The sequence below is a fragment of the Camelus bactrianus genome, chromosome 7 (assembly GCF_048773025.1).
Source record: "Camelus bactrianus isolate YW-2024 breed Bactrian camel chromosome 7, ASM4877302v1, whole genome shotgun sequence".
Lineage (NCBI taxonomy): Eukaryota > Metazoa > Chordata > Mammalia > Artiodactyla > Camelidae > Camelus > Camelus bactrianus.
In genome coordinates this window covers 68,722,661-68,746,756 of record NC_133545.1, presented here as the reverse complement: position 1 = coordinate 68,746,756, position 24,096 = coordinate 68,722,661, and the positions used below count along the sequence as shown (strand labels likewise).

The window sequence follows — 24,096 nt, the reverse complement described above, 5'->3', positions numbered from 1 at the left end:
ACTTCTTAATTCATTTCTATTTCTCTTGGGTTTTGATGTCCTGCTATTGATTAGACACAGGTTTCAAATACATCTATTCATCTCCCCCCACCCCTTTTTGTAAAGGTTTTAAAAGGACGTCTCAACCCGATGAATACTCTGCTTCAACTCACTCTTCTATTATTCATTATACACTGTTTTCAAACCCTCTTTCTCCCTTCTTTTAAAATTCTCTCTCTCTCTTATTTTTTTTTCTTTTTTTCCTAAGTTCTATTCCTAAATAGGCATCAGATAGATAAAATCCTTAAGGACCGAAATAAACAACTGATACTCCATAAACCACAGTGCCAAAGAGGTATGAGCAAGATGAAGAAGCAGAAAAACCTTTCCCAATTAAAAGAACAAGAGAAATCCCCTGAAAGAAAGATCAACGAAATAGAAATCGATAGCCTACTAGATCAAGATTTCAAAAAAGGAGTGATCGAATTGCTGAAGGAATTAAAAGAGATAGTGTTTAGAGATATAAAATATGTCAAAAATGAAACTGAAGCTATAAAGAAGAGCCAAGTAGAATGGGTAAACTCATTGACAGAGATGAGGAATGATCTAATAGCTGTGCAAAGCCGACTAGATAATGCAGAGGAACGAATTAGTGATCTAGAAGACAGGGCAATAGAAAGCACCCATTCAGAAGAACTACAAGAGAAGCAAATAAAAAATAATGAAAATAGCACAAGGGACCTATGGGATAATGTAAAGCGTCCCAATCTTCGCATAATAGGGGTCCCAGAAGGAGAAGAAAGATCAAAGGGGATTGAAAAGGTTTTTGAAGAAATCATGACTGAAAACTTCCCAAACTTAAAGAAGGAATCAGATATCCAAGTACAGGAAGCTCAGAGGGTCCCAAACAGGAAGAAGCCAAACAGACCCACACCAAGACATATCATAATCAAGATGGCCAGAGTCAAGGATAAAGAAATGATTCTAAAGGCAGCAAGAGAAAAGCAAAGAGTAAGTTACAAGGGAACCCCCATAAGGCTCTCAGCTGATTTCTCTACACAAACACTACAGGCCAGAAGGGAGTGGCAAGATATATTCAAAGCCTTGAATGAAAAAAAGATGCAGCCTAGGATCCTTTATCCAGCAAGGCTATCCTTGAGGATAGAAGGAGAAATAAAGAGTTTCACAGACAAAAAAAAAGCTGCAGGAGTTTAGCAACACTAAACCCATGCTAAAAGAAATATTGAAAGGGCTATTCTAAATAGAAAAGCAGCAGGATGCTACAGAAATGAGAAACACACAACTGGAAAGGTGATAACTCATGAATTACAAATAAAGTAAACATGAAATTATAAAAGAAGACATACAAATCACTGAGAGTGGGAGAGGGAGGCAGGGAAATATAGAATATTTTTTTCTTTCTTTTTTAAATTTTTTTAACAGTAGGATGGGTTTGAGATCATGTTACTATCAGTTTAATAAAAACAGTTATAGTAATGGTTGATAGATTTAAAAAAAAGGGTAACCACAAGCCAAAAATTTACAAAGAAGTCACAAAAAGTAAATAAAATCCATGATAATACAAAGGAAAATTACCAAACCACAAAAGGAAGAAGAAAGGAACAAAGAGGATATACCAATTCAACTGCAAAGATAAGTTCAAAATGGCAATAAACACACATCTATCATTAATTACTGTAAATGTTAATGGACTAAATGCTCCAGTCAAAAGACACAGAGTGGCAGACTGGATAATAAAGCAAGAACCTTCAATATGCTGCATACAAGAGACCCACTTTAGGGAGAAGGACACATATAGATTGAGAGTGAAAGGATGGAAAAGGATATTCCATGCAAATGGAAAAGCCAAAAAAGCAGGTGTTGCAGTACTGATTTCAGACAAAATAGACTTTAAAACAAAGGCCATAAAGAAAGATAAAGAAGGACATTTTATAATGATTAAAGGAGTGATACATGATGAGGATATTACACTCGTGAATATATATGCACCCAATATAGGAGCACCTAAGTACATACAAGAATTACTAACAAAGATAAAGGGGGATATTGATGGGAATACAATCATAGTTGGAGATTTTAACACTGCATTAACATCACTAGACAGATCTTCCAGACAGAAAATAAACAAGGCAACAGAGAAATTAAATACTACAATAGAAAAACTAGATTTGGTGGATATTTTCAGAGCATTACACCCCCCAAAAATAGGATATACATTCTTTTCAAGTGCACATGGAACATTTTCCAGGATCGATCATGTACTTGGGCACAAAAGAAACCTCAACAATTTTAAGAAGATAGAAATTATCTCAAGCATCTTTACTGACCACAATGCCATGAAACTGGAAATCAACAACAGAGAAACAAAGGAGAAAAAAAGGAAAGCATGGAGATTGAACAATATGTTATTGAAAAAACAATGGATCAATGAGGAAATCAAAGCTGAAATTAAAAAATACCTTGAGACAAATGATAATGAAAGCACAACCACTCAAAACCTATGGGACACAGCAAAGGCAGTGCTAAGAGGGAAGTTTATGGCGATACAGGCCTTCCTCAAAAAAGAAGAACAATCTCAAATAAACAATTTAACCCACCACCTGAATGAATTAGAAAAAGAAGAACAAAAAGCCTCAAAAAGCAGCAGAAGGAAGGAAATAATAAAGATCAGAGAGGAGTTAAATACAATAGAGATTAACAAGACCATAGAAAAAAATCAACCAAACCAAAAGCTGGTTTTTTGAAAAAGTAAATAAAATCGACAAACCTCTGGCCAAACTCACAAAGAAGAAAAAAGAGAGAGCAAAAATTAGCAAAATAAGAAAGGAAAATGGAGAAATTACAACAAACAAAATAGAAATACAGAATATCATACGAGAATATTATGAAAAACTATATGGAACCAAACTGGATAACCTAGAGGAGATGGACAAGTTTCTGGAAACCTACTGTCCACCAAAACTGAATCAAGAAGAATCTGAACACTTGAACAATCCGATCACTAGAAAGGAAATAGAAATAGCAATTAAAAACCTCCCTACAAATAAAAGTCCAGGACCGGATGGCTTCACCGGGGAATTCTACCAAACATACAAAGAAGAACTAATACCAGTCCTTCTCAAACTCTTCCAGATGATTGAAAAAGAGGGAATACTCCCAAGCTCATTCTATGAAGCTACCATCACCCTGATACCAAAACCAAGCAAAGACACTAGAAAAAAAGAGAATTATAGGCCAATATCACTGATGAACATAGACGCCAAAATCCTCACCAAAATTTTAGCAACTAGAATCCAACAACACATAAAAAAGATTATACATCATGACCAAGTGGGGTTCCTCCCAGGGACACAAGGCTGGTTCAACAATGCAAATCAATCAGTGTAATACCTCACATCAACAAGAGAAAGGACAAAAACCACATGATCATCTCAATCGATGCAGAAAAAGCATTTGATAAAATTCAACACCCATTTATGATAAAAACTCTCGCCAAAGTTTTTGGGTATAGAGGGAACATATCTCAACATAATAAAAGCTATATATGACAAACCTACAGCCAGCATAGTACTCAACGGTGAAAAACTCAAAAGCTTCCCACTAAAATCTGGGACAAGACAAGGATGCCCACTATCACCACTCCTATTCAACATAGTCTTGGAAGTCCTAGCCACAGCAGTCAGGCAAGAGAAAGAAATAAAAGGGATCCAAATTGGAAAAGAAGAGGTAAAAGTGTCATTATATGCTGATGACATGTTACTATATATAGAAAACCCTAAAAGGTCCACACAAAAGCTACTAGAGCTGATTGAAGAATTCAGCAAGGTAGCAGGTTACAAAATTAACGTTCAAAAATCAGTTGCATTTCTTTACACTAACGATAAATCAACAGAAGAAGAAAGTAAAGAAACAATCCCCTTTAAAATAGCACCCAAAGTAATAAAATATCTGGGAATAAATCTAACCAAGGAGGTGAAAGAATTATACACAGAAAACTATAAACCACTGATGAAGGAAATTAAAGAAGACTTTAAAAAATGGAAAGATATTCCATGCTCTTGGATTGGAAGAATCAATATTGTTAAAATGGTCACACTGCCCAAGGCAATCTACAGATTTAATGCAATCCCTATCCAATTACCCAGGACATATTTCACAGAACTAGAACAAATCATAATAAAATTCATATGGAACCATCAAAGACCTAGAATTACCAAAGCATTACTGAAGAGAAAGAAAGAGGCTGGAGGAATAACTCTCCCAGACTTCAGACAATACTATAGAGCTACAGTCATCAAGACAGCATGGTATTGGTACCAAAACAGACATATAGGCCAATGGAACAGAATAGAGAGCCCAGAAATGAACCCACAAACTTTTGGTCAACTCATCTTTGACAAAGGAGGCAAGAATATACATTGGAATAAAGACAGTCTCTTCAGCAAATGGTGTTGGGAAAACTGGACAGCAGCATGTAAAACAATGAAGCTAGAACACTCCCTTACACCATATACAAAAATCAACTCAAAATGGATTAAAGACTTAAACATAAGACAAGATACAATAAACCTCCTAGAGGAAAACATAGGCAAAACATTATCTGACATACATTTCAAAAATTTTCTCCTAGAAGAAATAAAAGCAAGAATAAACAAATGGGACCTAATGAAACTTACAAGCTTCTGCACAGCAAAGGAAACCAGAAATAAAACAAGAAGAAAACCTACGGAATGGGAGAAAATTTTTGCAAGTGAAACCGACAAAGGCTTGATCTCCAGAATATATAAGCAGCTCATACGACTCAATAAGAAAAAAATAAACAACCCAATCCAAAAATGGGCAGAAGACCTAAACAAGCAATTCTCCAAGGAAGACATACAAATGATCAAAAAGCACATGAAAAAATGCTCAATATCACTGATTATCAGAGAAATGCAAATCAAAACTACAATGAGGTATCACCTCACACCAGTCAGAATGGCCGTCATTCAAAAATCCACAAATGACAAATGCTGGAGAGGCTGTGGAGAAAGGGGAACCCTCCTACACTGCTGGTGGGAGTGCAGTTTGGTGCAGCCACTACGGAAAACAGTGTGGAGATTCCTCAAAAGACTAGGAATAGACTTACCATATGACCCAGGAATCCCACTCCTGGGCTTGTATCCAGAAGGAAATCTACTTCAGGATGACACCTGCACCCCAATGTTCATAGCAGCACTATTTACAATAGCCAAAACATGGAAACAGCCTAAACGTCCATCAACAGGTGACTGGATAAAGAAGAGGTGGTATATTTATACAATGGAATACTACTCAGCCATAAAAACCGACAACATAATGCCATTTGCAGCAACATGGATGCTCCTGGAGAATGTCATTCTAAGTGAAGTAAGCCAGAAAGAGAAAGAAAAATACCATATGAGATCGCTCATATGTGGAATCTAAAAAACAAAAACAAAAACAAACAAACAAACAAAAACAAAGCGTAAATAAAGGACAGAAATAGACTCACAGACAGAGAATACAGACTTGTGGTTACCAGGGGGGTGGAGGGTGGGAAGGGATAGACTGGGATTTCAAAATTGTAGAATAGACTACACTGTATAGCACAGGGAAATATACACAAAATGTTATGATAACTCACAGAGAAGAAAATGTGACAATGAGTGTGTATATGTCCATGAATAACTGAAAAATTGTGCTGAACACTGGAATTTGACACAACATTGTAAAATGATTATAAGTCAATAAAAAATGTTAAAAAAAAAAAAGAAATGATGACACACACACACACACAAAAGTAGTTTGTAAAGTATTCAAAGAAAGGGAAAACTACACTGTACATTCCAAAATTCAAGTTTAAAATAAATCATAAAATATTTCAAAATATATAAAAATTATAAACACATAAAATTAAGTATTGTTAGTCCCAATGTATATGTGAGAGGATTAGGCAAAAGCAGAATAATTTTCTGAAGGTCACACAGTAATTCAGCTTGAAAACTCAAAACTATGTGAGTCTGGAGTATAATTTCATTCTAGTGTATGAGGCTACCTCCCTCCAAAACAGACCAAAGTTATTCAACAGTCATAAGAGAATGAACTTCAAATGGAATAAATTGTGTAGGCTACTCTCGATCTTCTTAGCATTCTGATTTGTGTCTTTTCCTTCTCATCCACACATTTTCAATTTTCCTTTTTCGTTCACATAGAATTTTATCTCATTTTCCTCTCTTTCAAAATCATACATCTTTTTCTTGGCTACAGTTTATTGTAATTGCCTTCTACATTTTTTATGAGTACCTAAAATCTTTGCCATGAGCTTCCTAGTAAGGTACTTGTATATATCCAATTTAGAATTTACTTAGAATGAAATATATACATAGCCATGTCTAGAAAACAGTCAACAATTGCAGAACTGTTCCCAGATTTAGGAGAGGGAGAAAAATGTCCTAGATCTTGGCATTCCCTAAGCAAACAAGCCATTAAATAATAGAATGAGCAAGGTGCAAAATATATTGATTGTCTACTCTTTAAAATAATTATTTATATTAAATATTTTAATACATTTGAAATGAAATTAATTCTCCTCCAGGTTGCTTCTGTTAAAAAAAAAAAAAAAGAAGAAACTGAGGGATAGAGTAACCCTGTCACTGACTGCTATTCATTGTCTCATTTCAATCCAATATGTACATTGTTAATTGTATTCAATGATTTAAAGACTCATCCATATGGACTGCTGATATTTTTATAAATTAAGTTTTGAAAAACTGGCTTTATTTTCAAGGATACATTGAAAGACAGTGATACATTTGGAACAGATTTTAATTAGGACTCAGAAATTCACTTTGTGAACTGTGCCTTCTTAACTGGTGCCCTATGAGACAACTGTAATGGGAAAATCAGAAGGTTTTTGTTGAAAAAGAAAGCAAATGCTTACTGTTTGTGTACATGAAGCACTAATGAAAAATATCACCCAGGAAATCAATATTGTGGAAGGCTAAAAATTAATCTAACCCAATAATGAGTCTATACACATGCGTACACAGATGTTGATATGCACTTGCATACGTAAATGTACGTCTTAGAGAACTGGCAAAACGAAAGCCATATTTTGAAGTCTTTATTGCCCTACTAATACTAAAAATATGAGGTATATTTCCTATAAAAAATTAAAAATCTATATTAACTTTAACAATTTCAATGTACATCTCAAATCAGTGAATTTTTACCTTTTGCGGTAAACGTTTTACATTTATAAGTGAAGCTTCCATATAGCAATTATAATATAAAGTTTTCATAAAAATCTTATTTTTCTTGATACTAAATATGAAAAATCTAGAGAAAAAAAACAGTTGTTCACATTAAACAGGAATAATCATCTAATTAAATCAAGGGACCCAATAAGATTGGGACATCTTTAGTTTTACTAAAATAAAAATCAAACTAAAATTGATAATTGAATTTTATTCTGCTTAAAGACCCATAAGGGGAAAAATACATATTTAATTTTTTTCCTTACCAATCCCACCCACTACTCATAGATCTTTAAGTCTATGTTTTCACTCCTCTGTTCATTCCTTCTAATAGAAATAAAATAACACAGTGGAACAGTAAGCCTAATGCTGGTAAATTTTCTTCCTACTTCATACAAAAAAAGAGTCTTGAGCAACAATTTCAGTTAAAGAGGGTTTTAAAAAAGTAATATGTAAGCATTCCGATTTCCTAACGATATTGTATTTTAAAGGTAATATTTCAGTCTCACATCTTAGGTCAAAATTAAGATAGCATAACACATTAAAAACTGACTCCTCCCTCTGTGTTTGGCACTTAAACCTCTGAATGAATTTGAGTTGATGGTAACCATATGTGGTCCAGGAAATGTAGAAGGGGCAGGCTAGCCAAAGGATCTTTCCGGATGGCAGTCTGCCCACACACCACTGCTTCTGCTCTATGGCTCTTGGGGAACATGGCAAATCCAATCTAATTCCTAAGTATAAGATTTAAAAAGAAGAAAGAAAGAAAGAAAGGAAAGCAAAATAGTAGCAAACCAGATTTTGACATTTTGAAGTAGCAACATGACTTCCCTAAAAACTGCTTAAAAAAAAAATTGGTGGCCTCTCACATATCCAAATCATTCCACAGAAAAGAAGACTGTACAAGTGAAAACGGAAAGTGTCCTTAATTTTTAAAAATTATCTTCTAGATTATATGACAAAGAAGTATACTAGTAAATTTATGTTTTCACCAAAACCTGTTAACATATAAACATGTGCATATTTTTAAAGCTCTTACCTCTTTCCAGGGAGAATTCTTAATTTCTGAGGTACATTTATTCAGCCCAACTGTTTATTTTAAGTACTTGGACACATTAAGTACCCTATTAAAAAAAAACTATTCTTAGAATTCAATTTAAATCAAACAATTAGCTATTAATTTAGAGATGCTTAAAAGTCAATATAAATTTCTTCAAACAATCTTAATTCTTTGCATTGGAAAGTGCCATCTAAGAAGAAAAAAGGTATTATGGGAGGTAGACATTGCACTTGACAACCATTTCACTCTGGCTCCTACAAACAATTACGATTTGTAATCACTAATTGGATTTGAGGTACTTTGAAATAATTCATTATTTAGGCTCTGACTCTGCTAAAGAATAACTGATTTATTTGAGAATTAGTTGAAACTCTAACACACTCTATTGATTTGTCTGTAATGCTATGATGTCATTACCATTTTTCACTACTGATGATGAAAGGCTCACACTGACAACACAGCTAAGCAGTAATTTCACGGCGCTGCTAGCAAGTAACTGGATTTCACTTTAACAAAAGCTTTTTTTTTTCCTGAATGGAGAAAATATACTATATACGTAAAGTAAATAAAATTTTTAAATAAATAAAGCTTTAAAAATATGAAATGTAAAATATACTTTGAATAGTTTTATTTTACTAAAATAGATGCTTTGTAACATTAACCAAATGCTATTTCATATTTGACTAAACAACAAAAATAATTTAGAAAACAAAATAAAGACCATTCAAATCTGGGTCAACACTTAATATCTCACTTTGTCAAAAACAAAAAGAATGCAACAGAGATTCATTAGATAAGCATTAATCTTATGAAGTAATATTAGTCTTGTCAATAAAACTACAGTAATACAGATTCTGTAGTAGTATTACTCTCACAGTTACTTCCAATCCTGTTTCTTTTAATGAGATAGAAATATAGACTATTTCTACAATACTATATTTTTGAGAAATACAGAACATATTATCCTACATGCTTTTGTTGGATCTCTTACTACAGGATAGGATTAGACAAAACTTAGAGTTGACTTAAGCAAAGAATTTATGCTAGATGCATAGGTAGAAAACCAGAAAATTTACTACCCCAAATATACAGGCAAACACTGAAACTCAAATGTCAATGCCATGTTAAATATTCCTCAGACACATACATCACAAGACGGTGAAATTATTTCATGGTGGTGATAGGGTAAAAACAAGATCTTTGCAGGAGAGGAGTCAAGTAACTGAGAGACTAGAGTTTTTGGAGACTCATCTCTGTGCATGTTGAAATTATCACATTATATGACAAGAATGGAGTTGGAGAGAGTGACAGTAAGCTAAAGCTAAAATCTTAAAAGAAGAAGGGAAGTGACCAGAGGTTGGTGGAAGACATCTACAAAGAGGAGTAGCAGTAGCGGGTGGTATTTACAAATGTCATGAGATCACAGCTGGAGAATTTAGGGAGGAGGAAGGAGGCTGCTGGGGAAGTGACACTGAGGAGCAACAGAACATCACCCTGCCTCCAATCCCAGTGATTTAAGTGGTGTGACAGGAAGATAGCCATCTCTTGAAAGCTGGCGTGAGAAGCAGGGTCCTCAGGGAAGAATCAGGCTTCATTTAGAGAGAAGAGAAGAGGAAAATCCATATAAGTTCTTGAAAATGAAGAGGCCTGGTTGGTGAGTCCAGAGAGCATGGTGAAAGGACATTAGGAGACAGAGAGGATTCAAGGATGAGGATTAGAATCTTGAGAATCAGGAATGACTTAGAAGTTCTTGGTTCCTTTTGGTCAGTGGCATAAAAGGAGAAAACGGGCATAAGTCAAATCCTTCTTTTCCCAAGGCAGACCACGGTGATGAGGCTGCAGTGTTAGTGGAGGCAGAGGGTTGGTTGTGAGGTCCTGTCAGGAGTGTTCAGGGCTTTAGAATGTCCAGCTGAGTCTTGATGATAGTGCTCTATCAACAAAGGATGTGTGAACCCCACTTGATTTCATGTAGACACTTTTCGACTCACACAGGGGCTGTCTTCCTTCCCTCACCATCAGCGATGGCATGTAGGCGAGTACTGTACACCACTTGTGTGCTTCCTTTTGACTTGTGCAGAAGAAATTCTAATGGCTAGTCTAGAGGTAGACTTACTTAGAGGGCATTGTCAATCTCTGGAACCCTGCTGATGGTGGCCTTATTCCTAGCATGTGGTTGAATCTTCTGTGTCTGAAGACTTAAAGGCCCACAGAGAGGGAGGTCAGAATATTTCAGCATTCTGATCTCTTTACTTTCGCTACTAGAAGCCTTAAGAGAGGGAATTTTTATTCCAAACATAAGGGCTTCTGTTTTTTATATCTTTGAATTTTCTCTTATCCTGATGTTGTGAATGTTTTAACTATTTCATGAACAGCTTCATAAATTAAATTGGACTGATTGTTCATAACCCACATAGATATTTATTATTAGTTCAATGAGTATTTATTGAGTATTTTACTATGTGCCAGGTACTATCATAGGCAGTAGTGACTAATAATTAAAGTGCCCGGCCTTAAGGCACTTATATTTTATACAAACAATAAACCAAATAACATACAAACATATAATACAATGTCAGGCAATGTTATGTGCTATAAAACAAGAGAATAGAAGGAGGTTGGGTTTTAATGGATGGTCAGGGAGTCCTCTCTGAGTTGATGTCCTCTCTGAGTTTGGTTGAAGTTTGAAGAAAGGAATCATGCGCATACATGAGTGTTCAAGACCAAAGGAGCATAAATACAAAGGTCCTGAGGCAAGATTGTGCATTGACTGGTCCAAAAAGGCAATAAAGTCAGTGAGTGATGACTGAAGGAGGAATGATGTTAGGTAAATGGAGAGGCAAAATGCAATATGGATATAACTATGGATAAATTTGAATTGGTAAAAAAAGTTCTAAAAAGTTGGTAAAATCTATGCCATGAGGACAATTTTCTTGTTAATAACAATACATTGGTCAAATAAAAATATTATAAAAGAAAACATAGAGCCAAAGGAAAAAAAAACTTCAACTATGGATATATTAAAATTGATTACTTACACAATGGAAGTTTTATTACTTCCTTTATCTATGTCAAATTGACCACAATGGGACCAACGTGTTGGTCAAGAAAAATTACTCTAACACATGAAATGTTGTTTAAACTATGATTAAAACTATGTATAACTATGATTAAAATACACTTGTTTGACAGAAGGAAAATATGCCTCCTCTCTGATAAAGCAGAGAATCTGGCATAGATGAGTTTTTCCATCTATCTTAAGGAAGATTATATGGGCCAAGTAAGCACCTGCAGATACAAAATATCTGATCCAAACTGACAGTTCTTTTTTTCATTCATACCATGTAATTTTTCAGCAAAAAATCTGTCAGGAGAGGTTCCATTAGTGTCAGGTAAAGATTCCTAACCAGCATACTTTCAACTTGTTCTAAAATGAAAGTAACAAGTGAAACTCAAAAGGGGAAACTTCTAGTGCAAATAAATCGTAATTCTTTATCTTATCTATTTCTTTTCTTTGATCCTGGTGTTCTCCTGGAAACTCTAAAGAAGTTGTGACATTGACAAATCTGATGTCTGCTGGATCCTACAGGGATGTACTGAAAACGAATGGAACATTCTACTTTCTGCTGTACTTGTTTTCATTAAGCAATGATTTACTAGGAGTTAGCTGAATTGAAATTTGCATTGGTCATTTTCTTAAAAAATAACATAGCAAATTTATTGGAAAGACTTTAAACTGTCTTTAATATTTCTAGAGAAGTTAATTCCAAATTTAATCTCTCTCTCTCTCTTTCAATTTTTCTCCTATCTTTCCTCCATCTCTTCTTTTCTCTCTCAAGAGTGGGTGAAAAGATGAGGTAATTTGGGGACTAGATATGAAAACATTTAAAATTAATCAAGGTTTAATTTCATTTATGATGTAGAATTCCAAGTTATTCTGATAGGAATTAGTAGATATACTATATTTCAAATAACTTAAAAAAACACGTGTTTGTTCTGAATACTTAAATTGTTCTACAATGTGTAAATTTAAGTAACTTCAAAGATTACTATGTTTAATCATATAATTTCTATATCTTATGTATTTATTAATACATCCAAAATACTTATTAAACATATCTAATGCATCAGGTGATGTTTTAGGTGCAAAATTAAATTAGGCATGCAGCTAAAATATAACCTCTGGTGAACAAAGACTTGCTTTTTATACACCACTGTATCTCCAGTGAATAGAACAATGCCTAGTAGAGAGTAACATTCAATTATATATATGTATTTTAAGTGAATGTATATATTTGAAAGAATGTATATATTTGAGTCAATGAAAGATGTTCCTGTCTCCCTTCTTTTACTTTACTGAGGAAGTCAGATAACTAAATTAATGATTGCAGTACAATGTAATGATGTAATGATGATCATATGCACAGGAACACTTAGGAAGCACAGAGGTAAGAATTCAAATCAGACTATAGGGGTATTCAGGGCTCCAAGTCTATGAACAGAGGATTAAAAGTATGTAGTCAAGATTTACAGTATACACATCTGGGGGTGATATATCATTAGGAAATATAGCAAATTGCTCAGGGAAGACACAGACATACTTTTCAAGATCCCAGAAGAATATTTAAGTAGTGAAAAATTAAATGGCTTCTAGAATAAGAAAATGATACAAATCAAAGTTAGGAAATATTTAAATGCCTGTTAAATATAACCTCTCAAACTTATTGTTAAATTGAAAACTTTTTTATATTTAAGATTCTCTTAATCTGCAAGTATCCCTGAATATGCATAATAATTATTGGAAAAATTATAGAAAATGATAATTAAATGAAAGGGCACACTTATAAAGTCTTTTCAAATTTTTAAAACAAACAAAAAAAATGATTAATGTGAAACAATGGTAGAACTAATATATTTGAAATGCTATGAAGTGAAGCCACCAAAACAAAGAAATGACACCTAGAGCTTCAAAACAGGCCCATATCATCCAGTCGTCCACTGATTGTGACATAGGCTGAAAATAAATATAATTTGATCAAAACACTTGCCTGGAATCTACCTTTTAAGCCATTTTTAAACCCCAAAGTATCATTGACTATCTCACGTTTAGAATAGAGAACTGAAGCTAAAAACTTTATCCTTTTTATTTTTCAGTGAGACCCAAATTAACAGAAAATTAGCACAATTGTCCTTAGTTTAATAGCCTTCAGAATAATTGTTGCCTTAAATAAACAAATTTCTTAGTGTTTTTTCAGGAAATTTTAAATCAGTCTGGATAAATTTCTTAGGAGAGTTTTAGGTCATTAAAAGGTCAGGAAGATTCGAAAAGAAGAGGTAAAAGTGTCACTATATGCCAATGACATGTTACTATATATAGAAAACCCTAAAAGGTCCACAAGAAAACTACTAGAGTTGATTGAAGAATTCAGCAAGGTAGCAGGTTACAAGATTAACGTTCAAAAATCAGTCACATTTCTTTACACTAACGATGAATCAACAGAAAAAGAAAGTAAAGAAACAATCCCCTTTAAAATAGCACCCAAAGTAATAAAATACCTAGGAATAAATCTAAACAAGGAGGTGAAAGAATTATACACAGAAAACTATAAACCATTGATGAAGAAATTAAAGAAGACTTTAAAAAATGGAAAGATATCCCATGCTCTTGGATTGGAAGAATCAATACTGTTAAAATAGTCACACTGCCCAAGGCAATCTACAGATTTAATGCAATTCCTATCAAATTACCCAGGACATATTTCACAGAACTAGAACAAATCATAATAAAATTCATATGGAACCATCAAAGACCTAGAATTACCAAAGCATTACTGAAGAGAAAGAAAGAGGCTGGAGGAATAACTCTCCCAGACTTCAGACAATACTATAGAGCTACAGTCATCAAGACAGCATGGTATTGGTACCAAAACAGACATATAGACCAATGGAACAGAATAGAGAGCCCAGAAATGAACCCACAAACTTTTGGTCAACTAATCTTCAACAAAGGAGGCAAGAATATACAATGGAATAAAGACAGTCTCTTCAGCAAATGGTGTTGGGAAAACTGGACAGCAGCATGTAAAGCAATGAAGCTAGAACACTCCCTTACACCACACACAAAAACAAACTCAAAATGGATCAAAGACTTAAACATAAGACAAGATACAATAAACCTCCTAGGGGAAAATACAGGCAAAACATTATCTGACATACATCTCAAAAATGTTCTCCTAGAACAGTCTACTCAAGCAATAGAAATAAAAACAAGAATAAATAAATGGGACCTAATGAAACTTCCAAGCTTCTGCACAGCAAAGGAAACCATAAGTAAAACAAAAAGACAACATACGGAATGGGAGAAAATTTTTGCAAATGAAACCGACAAAGGCTTGATCTCCAGAATATATAAGCAGCTCATACAACTTAATAAGAAAAAAACAAACCACCCAATTCAAAAATGGGCAGAAGACCTAAACAAGCAACTCTCCAAGGAAGAAATGCAAATGATCAATACGCACATGGAAAAATGCTCAGTATCACTAATTATCAGAGAAATGCAAATCAAAACTACAATGAGGGATCACCTCACACCAGTCAGAATGGCCGTCATTCAAAAATCCACAAATGACAAATGCTGGAGAGGCTGTGGAGAAAAGGGAACCCTCCCACACTGCTGGTGGGAATGCAGTTTGGTGCAGCCACTGTGGAAAACAGTATGGAGATTCCTCAAAAGACTAGGAATAGACTTACCATATGACCCAGGAATCCCGCTCCTGGGCATATATCCAGAAGGAATCCTACCTCAGGATGACACCTGCACCCCAGTGTTCATAGCATCACTATTTACAATAACCAAGACATGGAAATAGCCTAAATGTCCATCAGTGGATGACTGGATAAAGAAGAGGTGGTATATTTTATACAATGGAATACTACTCAGCCATAAAAACCCACAACATAGTGCCATTTGCAGCAACATGGATGCTCCTGGAGAATGTCATTCTAAGTGAAGTAAGCCAGAAAGAGAAAGAAAAATATCATATGAGATCACTCATATGTGGAATCTAAAAAAAAAAAAAGACAAAAACAAATAAACAAAGCATAAATACAAAACAGAAATAGAGTCATAGACATAGAATACAAACTTGTGGTTGCCAAGGGGGTGGAGGGTTGGAAGGGATAGACGGAATTGCAAAATTGTAGAATAGATAAACAAGATTATACTGTATAGCACAGGGAAATATACACAAGATCTTATGGTAGCTCACAGAGAAAAAAATGTGACAATGAATATATATATGTTCATGTATAACTGAAAAATTGTGCTCTACACTGAATTTGACATAACATTGTAAAATGATTATAAATCAATAAAAAATGTTTAAAAAAATAAAATAAAATGTCAGGAAGAAAGCCTCAATGGTAACAAACAATTCCTAAAGGCTTTTGTAAAATTGTATTAAAAACAATTTTTTTTAATAAAGTAAACAAATTTTATGAACTATTATAAAATTAATCACCTACAGCTTAAATACTTGCATTTACTCATGTTAATAATTCTCTTGTGAACTTTCATTCATATGTATCTCCCAATACATACACACTATTTACATTACTATACACTATTATATATAACACATATGCACAACATAAATGCATATACAAGTATGTTTGTGTTTACTCACATACACACACATGCCCAGGCACATACATACACTCTCCTTGGAGAATTCTTAGTTGATTTATATATGGTTTGTTATGTTTTAATTAAAGTTTAAAATTGAATCTCCCAAGTGCTTAGAACTACTAAAATTTCTGGACTCCCTATTTCCATCTGAATATATATGATCACCTATTTTAAATTGATATAATCCCTTATTCTGAATATATATGATTCCTTAAAAGACTTTGAATCTTTCTGTTATTTCCTAATCATAGTTATAAACATTATCGGTAAAAACATTTTTTGAAGCTTCCTAATGTTTGCAACATCTCCTATTGTAAAGTCAAGGCAGATTTATTATTTTTTTCTTTGAAATATTATGAATAAAATATCAGATCTCTTTAAGCACAGTGGCCACTTGATGCTAATTACATCATGCACTGTTATTTATCACTATTTTTTGAGACTATGATCTCTGATACACTTAAATGCTTATTTTCTTTGCAGTTCTATTGCTGTACATATCAAAAGAATCCAATTTTGAGAGTAAAACAGTAGAAACTAGGAGAAGAATGAAACTGTAAGTCTATAAATCATTTTACTTCAAGTTATTTATTTTGCAATTCTGTAGAAACAATAATACTGATTCATAGTCATTTGGGAATAAATCAAATTAATTACTTACTGTCCTCTTCTGTGGACTCAAATATTTTAACAATAGGCCTTCATTCTTTAAATTACCTGTTGAGAATTTTTCTTTCCTCTTAAGTTCACTGATACTATATTCAGTTTTACATTAAAGTAATAGGTAAAATTGAGCTTGTTGAGTGAGTTTGTGATAGAAAGGTCTAAAAGTGTACTCTGTGTCCCCAGATGTGCACTTATGATGAGTGAAGAGAGATAATCATTTTTGTAAATATAACACCCAACTTTTCACTCTTTTCAAGCTCATTCTAGACCTGGTCCTTATCCTAAAACTTTTTGTCTATAAAAACTCTTCAGAATTCATTCAGTGAATACATCTAGTTTTATAGTTAGATAAAGAGATAAAATTTTAATCAAGACAAAGATTGTTATAAATCTATGATCTAATTCCTCAGAAACATTAGTGAGATACAAGTTACAGACAAACATTAGTATCCTGTATACTGGATACTACAAAGCACTCCATTTATTTTTCTCAATGAGTATCTAATGTTACATTAGTGAAGCTAATGTATTATATTAGATGATATTATATTAGTGAATTATATCTATATCATGCTAATCTTAGTAACAAATCAAGTAGTTATAACAGCATCAGCATTATTAGCTTCATTGGGGGAAAAAAAAGCAAGTATACAACAATGTCAAGCAACTAACTTATTAGTAGACTCAGTCACATAACTTAAGATAAATCTGTAAGATTGCATTATTGTCAAAATTTTACATTCCCTCTCCACTGTGTCCCTCCGAATGAGAAAGATTATACTTCCTAGTCCTTTGATGTAACTTGATTTGGCAAATAAAACATGAGTGATAGCAGCATGGACCACATCTGAGCAGAAGCTTTAGCACCACAGCACGGTTCTGCCATCACTCTTTTTCCTGGGATACAAGCTAATTCGTAAGTCTAGGTACAAAATAATGGAGCAGAACGGAAACCATCACACACACACACACACACTATATATATATATGTACATATGTATATAATATGAGTGGTATAAAAAATCTTTGTTCTTATTGCAGGGTCATTAATTATGGCAGCGTAGCTTAGCTTGGGCTAACTGACGTGGGAGTTGGGGCTTACAAGTAAAGTTTTACTCTGAATTATATGCTATCAGCTTTGAGTGAGAACATTTTTTTGGAGGTTGGAAAGATGGTGACACATGTAAAACATTTGGTAAAGTTGTAAACTGCAAGAAGTTAGGAAGCTTATAATGTTCTAAATTAGCTGTGGCTTCAAATTACTGCCATTATTCAGTTGTTACTGTACAATTTGTAAGCAGAATCAAAAGAAACAGAGAGAATCTAGAAATTTCAGGCCTTGCAGGACTGAAAAATGAAATTGTTTGTTTTTCCAATTAGTAAAAGAAAAATTGTGAAAAGTTTTGAGTCACAGAAGATGATTTCAACTTAGCCTCTTTGCAAAGCTGATCAAAAGCATAACTTTCCCTCCCTTTGTTAAAATCTCTGCTGATTTAAAAAAAAAATCTCTGATTAAGGTAGCAGCCAGTATATACTTTCCTTTGGACAGACTGGCTCAGAGAAAATAGAACAAAAAAGGATCCAAGTCTTCTAGAAGCCCCATAAGCTCAAGGTACCAGAGTCTAGAGGGAATGTGGATGTAATGATTGGTGCATGGCTGGGAATACAATAAACACTATAAATAAAAAGACTACTATGTTTTGAGAAAGTTACACTGCCAAATGAACCACCAACCTGGAATAAAAGAAACTGTGAGTGTTCAAAATTTAAAATAAACTTTAGGCCTCCCACATTTCTACAGACAATAAAATCAGACTGACAGAGCAGTTTAGCCTATGGGGGGGAGCATCCCACAGTGCCCTCTTCAGATCAGGCCAAGGAGGGAGAGTAATGGGAAAGATCTGTCAGAGGGCAAAGCTAAGAGCCGTGGAGACAACAAGCTAGACAACTCCAGGCAAGCATCAAACCTGGAGCCCATCAGGGAACACCAAGAAAGGGCGTGCCCATTATAATTTCAGGTTTGCTATAATCTACGTGGCGACTGTATTGTGCCTCATTTCTTCCCCTTTCTGTTGAAAAGTATCCTGCTGTTCCACCATAGTATATTAGAAATGTGTGTGTGGGGGGGGATACAGGGCAAAAGGGAAGAGTAGTGTACATAAATGATCGTTTTTAGTTCCTAGCTCTCCAGATTAAGATCGTCATCTGAGCTATCACGAGGTTCTAGACTTTGAGTCTGACCCTGTATTAGATGGGTCTTCCATGTCTGTAAGAAATATACATGCACATACGAGACCAGACTTAGGTGGATTGTATTATTGTTAAGGTTGGGCTGTTGCTCTCTGCTGGGCCAGTCCCTGCGGCACCATCGACTTTACATGTAGTAGTCACATGACTTGGCTTTGTATAGTGACATGTGACTACAAGTAACACATGCCACATCTGAACAGGAGCTTTAAAAGTCAGCTTATGGTTCTGCCCTTATGCCCTTTTCCTTCTGCTATGAGATGTGTATGTCTCAGAGAGGGCCTGCTTCTTCATTTTAGAACAATGAAGCAGACCCTAAACTGTTCCATGATGGACATATAACATGTGTAATATATAAACTTTATGATGAAAAAGCCACCGAGATGTTGAGATCATTTGTTACCATAGTACAACTCAGCATAGCCTCACTTACTGAACACAATAGAAAGTGCCCAGAAGCAAAAGGTGTAGAGAAAACAGCATGTCAGAGACAATAGTCACTTTTGCTCATTCAAGCAATGCCTGCTTCAGAAAAGATTCATTTTATGCCGTTTGCCTTAGTACAGCAGGAATTCCAGGGCATTGGCAGATAAGACTTGATCAGAGAGCCATTATTCTGAGCAAAAGCTGGTTTTCCCTGGGTATAGAAAGGAGAGAACAACGGTGCAACACTGATGGAGAAAGTAGTTACCAAAATAATACTGCAAAAGATTCTAAAGCATCATATCAAGTTGAAATTTTAAGATATACCACTTTAACCAATAAATTAATCAGTTCACAGATCAGGTAAAAATGCAAATATAGCCTGTTAGGCTGGAGAGGATGTGAACTATTCTCCAGGTGTTTTTAACTTCTGAAGAACTTGGTATATTAATGACATCACCCTGAAGACACAGCCCCAGGGGAGAAAGATCCCCGAGAAATGAAAAGTCTAGACACTTTCTGTTCTCCTTGGACGACTGGCACAATAATAACAGATACAATTTTGAACTCTGTTTTTAAAATACCAGCTATAGTTATTAAACCATAAATTTATAGAATAGAAACAAATAATGAGAAATCACCTAAATTGCCTCTGTTAAAATCAGTCTTGTAGTAGTTTATGTCCTTCTTAAATAATTATGTAAACAATCTTTGGTAACTAGAGTTTTCTCACATTTCCTTCTTAACGTGAAGCAGTTAATATATAAAAACAACGAGATGACACTGATAAAAGCAACCAACTACATATTTTTGTCATAAATAAGTAAATTTAGCAATGTTCCAGGTTTATGGCTAAAAATTCCTTCAAAAGTTTTATATAAAAACTTACTTTAACTACATTCAAATAGCTTACACTGATTTCTGTATCTTAAAATACTAGGATATTTTGAGGCTAGTAATTTTAATCACAAATTTACCCAATAATCAATTCACATTTAATTATTCAATTTGAATCTATTCATTGGTTAAAATTATAGGGATTACTCCCTCTTAGTTATTTTTGTGTTACTCATTATTTTTTCTTTTTCTTTTTGTAATATTAGGCTCTTTTCCTATAACTTTATATTTTTGCTTTTGTTACTTATTTTAAAATTGCTCTCTGTTTTCAAACAAAACACTTTAAACCATCTTCTTACATGTTTTTAATTTCCATTTGAAAGAAATTAACTGAGATAAAATTGCTTGAATTAGAAAGACTATTGCCTTAAGTTATATGTACCATTCTTAATTTTCGGTATCACTGTAACTAAATTAAAACCCAAATTACCACTGATATGAAGAACTTTTAGGAGCTAAATCAGTTAATAGTTTCAAATAATAGTAATTTAATTTCTTAAATTTAGAAAAATAAAAGGCTTATTTTTCAACATAAAGAAAGTAGGTACACAAACTAAAAATCCACGTACTTATTACCATACAAGAAACTCCTTGTTTTTGCATCATATACAGTACATGACTATTGTATCATCTCAGCCCTTAACAAGATAAAAGAGGTTCTAAGTCTGCATATTAAAAGTACACTCGGAAACACTGAGAGACAGAGAGAGAATGAGTTACCATTTCGGAGCGCCTGTGAGTCTTCTTTTCCTATTGTTTGCTGATGATTCTTGATAAAGCAGCTTTTTTTATTTTCTAGAATCACATTCTTTTACTTTCTTTTGATAAAATCCAGTGGCAGAAAATTTTCCCCCAACTGCCAGTGGTCAAACAAAATGAGGGGCAAGGAGAGGCGATGCAGTGCCCACAATCAAGCTGATTAAACTCTGCAGGATCTGCAGTTTGTCAAAAACCTTTTTGCTGCCTCACATTTTCTAAAAATGGAAAAGGTGAAGCTTTCACAAGTAACGGGATCCAAATAAACCAATACGCCCAGCACAAAGCTCATGATACCAGCAAAAAAAAAAAAAAAATTTTTTTCACACATTAGTAAGTTCTATTAGCAGGTATCCATCATTCTAATAGGACATTTCTCCATATTAATGTGAGATTCAGCTTTTGGACCCTAAAAACTCTTTCCATCCCTCAGGCTACATTTGTCCCAAAGAAGCTTTAGTCACATGTAGCCTTGAGGGACTTTTATACAAAACTTGTGGATGTAATGTACAGATTCTTTCCTCGGAAGGGAAAAAGACAAAACAAAACTGGGTCACTGGTGGTGATTGTTAAAACAGTAAACCTAAGAATGCACTATTATCTCTTTCTCTTCATTTAATTTCCTGAGTTTTACCCTGATTTTCTAGAAGTGAGAGCATACAGAAAATTAAACACAGGCTACATGATAGCTACCCATGATGTTACATATTCACTGACGGCATACTCTATCACAATTCATTTATTTTGCCTCTCACACTATCTAGGTGTTAAAGGCTAATGCTTCTTTTTCTTTTTTGCATAGGGCTTTTTTTCTTTTTTTTTTGCTCTTTGATTTTTAACTCATATTTTAACAAAATTTCACTTTACTTAAGTATCATTTTTTCACCTTAAAATGTTAAAAATATATAATTGTATTATTTTATAGGTATTATTTTCATTTTTCCTGGCATATGCTCTTCCTATTCTAAAATTTGCAGTACATTTCACATTCACTATACTTGACTACTCCTTGTCTCAACATATTTCATCAGTTATTATGGTCGCTGAGTTGCCAATAAATTATTTAACTGAAATATCTGTACTCTGGTGGACAGCATTTCTTGGGACAAACGCCATGAAAATGCATCTATTTCAGGAAGTCCTGAAATGGTAAAACTGTATTAAAAATGCCTAGTTTCTAAATCAGCTTTGAAAAAATGTCATTGGAAAAGATATATTTGATTCTTAAAAATCAGTTGATCTAGAGATATTCGCCACATCTTTATACAGTGAAAGACTCAAAGCACAAATGATGAAATAAGCAAAACAAAGAGCTATAAGATCATATCTGAGCCTCCTTTCCCAATCCATTAAAATAAATAAGTGACAACTAATTATTGAGCATTCAGTATGAAATTGCTATGTTTTTAAACATTGGTAGCATTAAAAAATAGAAATATGGTTTTTTTTTATTAGTTAGTCCCATTCTTTCTTCAGCTATTAAATGTTACTACTAAATTGATAACTACCAACTAATTCTTAATAAAAATGACGTTATCATAATTTTGAAACATAGTATAAATAAGGAAATTATTAAAAGCTCTGTCTTCAGCATTTATGGTGTGAATAAATGATTTCCTTCTTTTTGTAGCCAATAAGATATGTAAAATATAAGAAATGGGTCAGTTGTTATAAGACAATTTCTATGTACACTGCATTGCTCAATAACATCTTCTGTAGAGCCACATTTACCAGACCTATGTGTGAGTTACGGGATAGGACACAGTATCACCAGACTTGCTTGAAATCTACCCACTTAGAAATCACTATACCCTTAGGTATGGTCTTGGGAATGCATTACTTACTACATTTACGGAAATGATTATCGCAGATGTTACACACTCACCAGATAATGCAAATAAACAAGGCTGAATAAAATATCAACCCTAATTTCAAGGGGTTTCAAGTCTCCTTATCTACCACATCGATGCTGATTAGTATAACAATTTATCATGCATCAGCCGCCAAACCCCAGATGTCAGGATAACAGCAGCTACTATTACTGGGCATTTAGTACAATCCAAGTCCTGTTTAAAGCACTTGACACCACTTAGTTATTTTAATTCTGTCAATATTTCAGTCAGGTATTTTTAATTCACTTTATAGGTTAAAAAAAAAAACACAGAAAACTGAGAAAGAAGTAATTCAGTGAACATGTGTACTCAGTGACAGAACTGTTATTAGAATATTCGACCTGATCACAATGATGCAGTTCTTGGGCTCAGTGCCTCTTAGCATCAATATGTTGACCAGGGACATTTAGGGAGAGAAGGGTAGCTGGAAGGGGAGGATGAACACAGAGTGCTCAGCTTGATGTTAGGCCCTGACGAAGTAGTGTTTGGCAATTTTTATAAAAAAAGTACAAATGTAATAGGTTTTTCTGAGGCACAGTGAGCTGGAAGAGGTCAGCAAGTAAAGAAAGCAGACTGTGTCAAAGACATACTTCACTGACGTAATCATTTCCTTAACATCATGGAAAGAGGTTAAGAATCCCAAAGCTGTTTAACCAGGAGTTTTAGACCATCAAGAATCTGGTGTAAAATTCAGATGATCAATAAAGTTGGGTTAGAAAAAAATTTTTTTACCAACTTTTAACTGTAATTTAGCATTTCTTTCATGTAAGAATGTAGATAACACAGCACAGTGGTATCAGCAATATCTGTAGCCTTATTATCAAAAGGAATCAAATATTTTCATGTCACATTATATTTCTTTCAGAAATCTTAGAATGGCATTTATACTCATCATCTCTTTCAAATTATGGTGTTATTAGATCTTCCACTAGATCTTCTTATTTAATGCTTTAATTTAAAAGGGCAGGTATCACTGAATCACAGATTTGTTCATTTCAATACTTATAATTTTTCAATATAATTATTTTTCCTTGTAATACTATATCTTTTATTTTTTACATTTAAGAACATCATTCCATGAAGCAGTTCATGGATTCCAACAGACTGTCAAAGACATGAAAATAGAAAATCTCCTTAGTAGATGTACCCAAATAAAGAGCCCAGTTGGCGGCAAGGACCTCAACTGAACCACTTCTCTGTAACCATGTCTGA

General features: G+C 33.9%; 1 protein-coding gene across 3 annotated transcripts in view; it reads right to left on the bottom strand.

Moving 5' to 3' along the window:
• SEMA3A (semaphorin 3A) overlaps window positions 1-24,096 on the bottom strand; it is a 443,880-nt gene that overhangs the window by 295,740 nt on the left and 124,044 nt on the right. The window contains exons 1-2 of one of the 3 annotated variants that reach the window (XM_045510442.2): window positions 20,957-22,386; window positions 8,296-8,380 (exon numbers count right to left, since the gene is read on the bottom strand). The exons of 1 other annotated variant lie outside the window; for it this stretch is intronic. Coding sequence is in view for 1 of the 2 variants with exons in the window: in XM_074367557.1 (XP_074223658.1) it covers window positions 20,957-20,959 (3 nt within the window). In the remaining variant the exon portion in view is untranslated. Of the gene's footprint in view, window positions 1-8,295; window positions 8,381-20,956; window positions 22,387-24,096 lie in introns of those variants that run through there. One more of the 3 variants, XM_074367557.1, reaches the window with a different exon arrangement.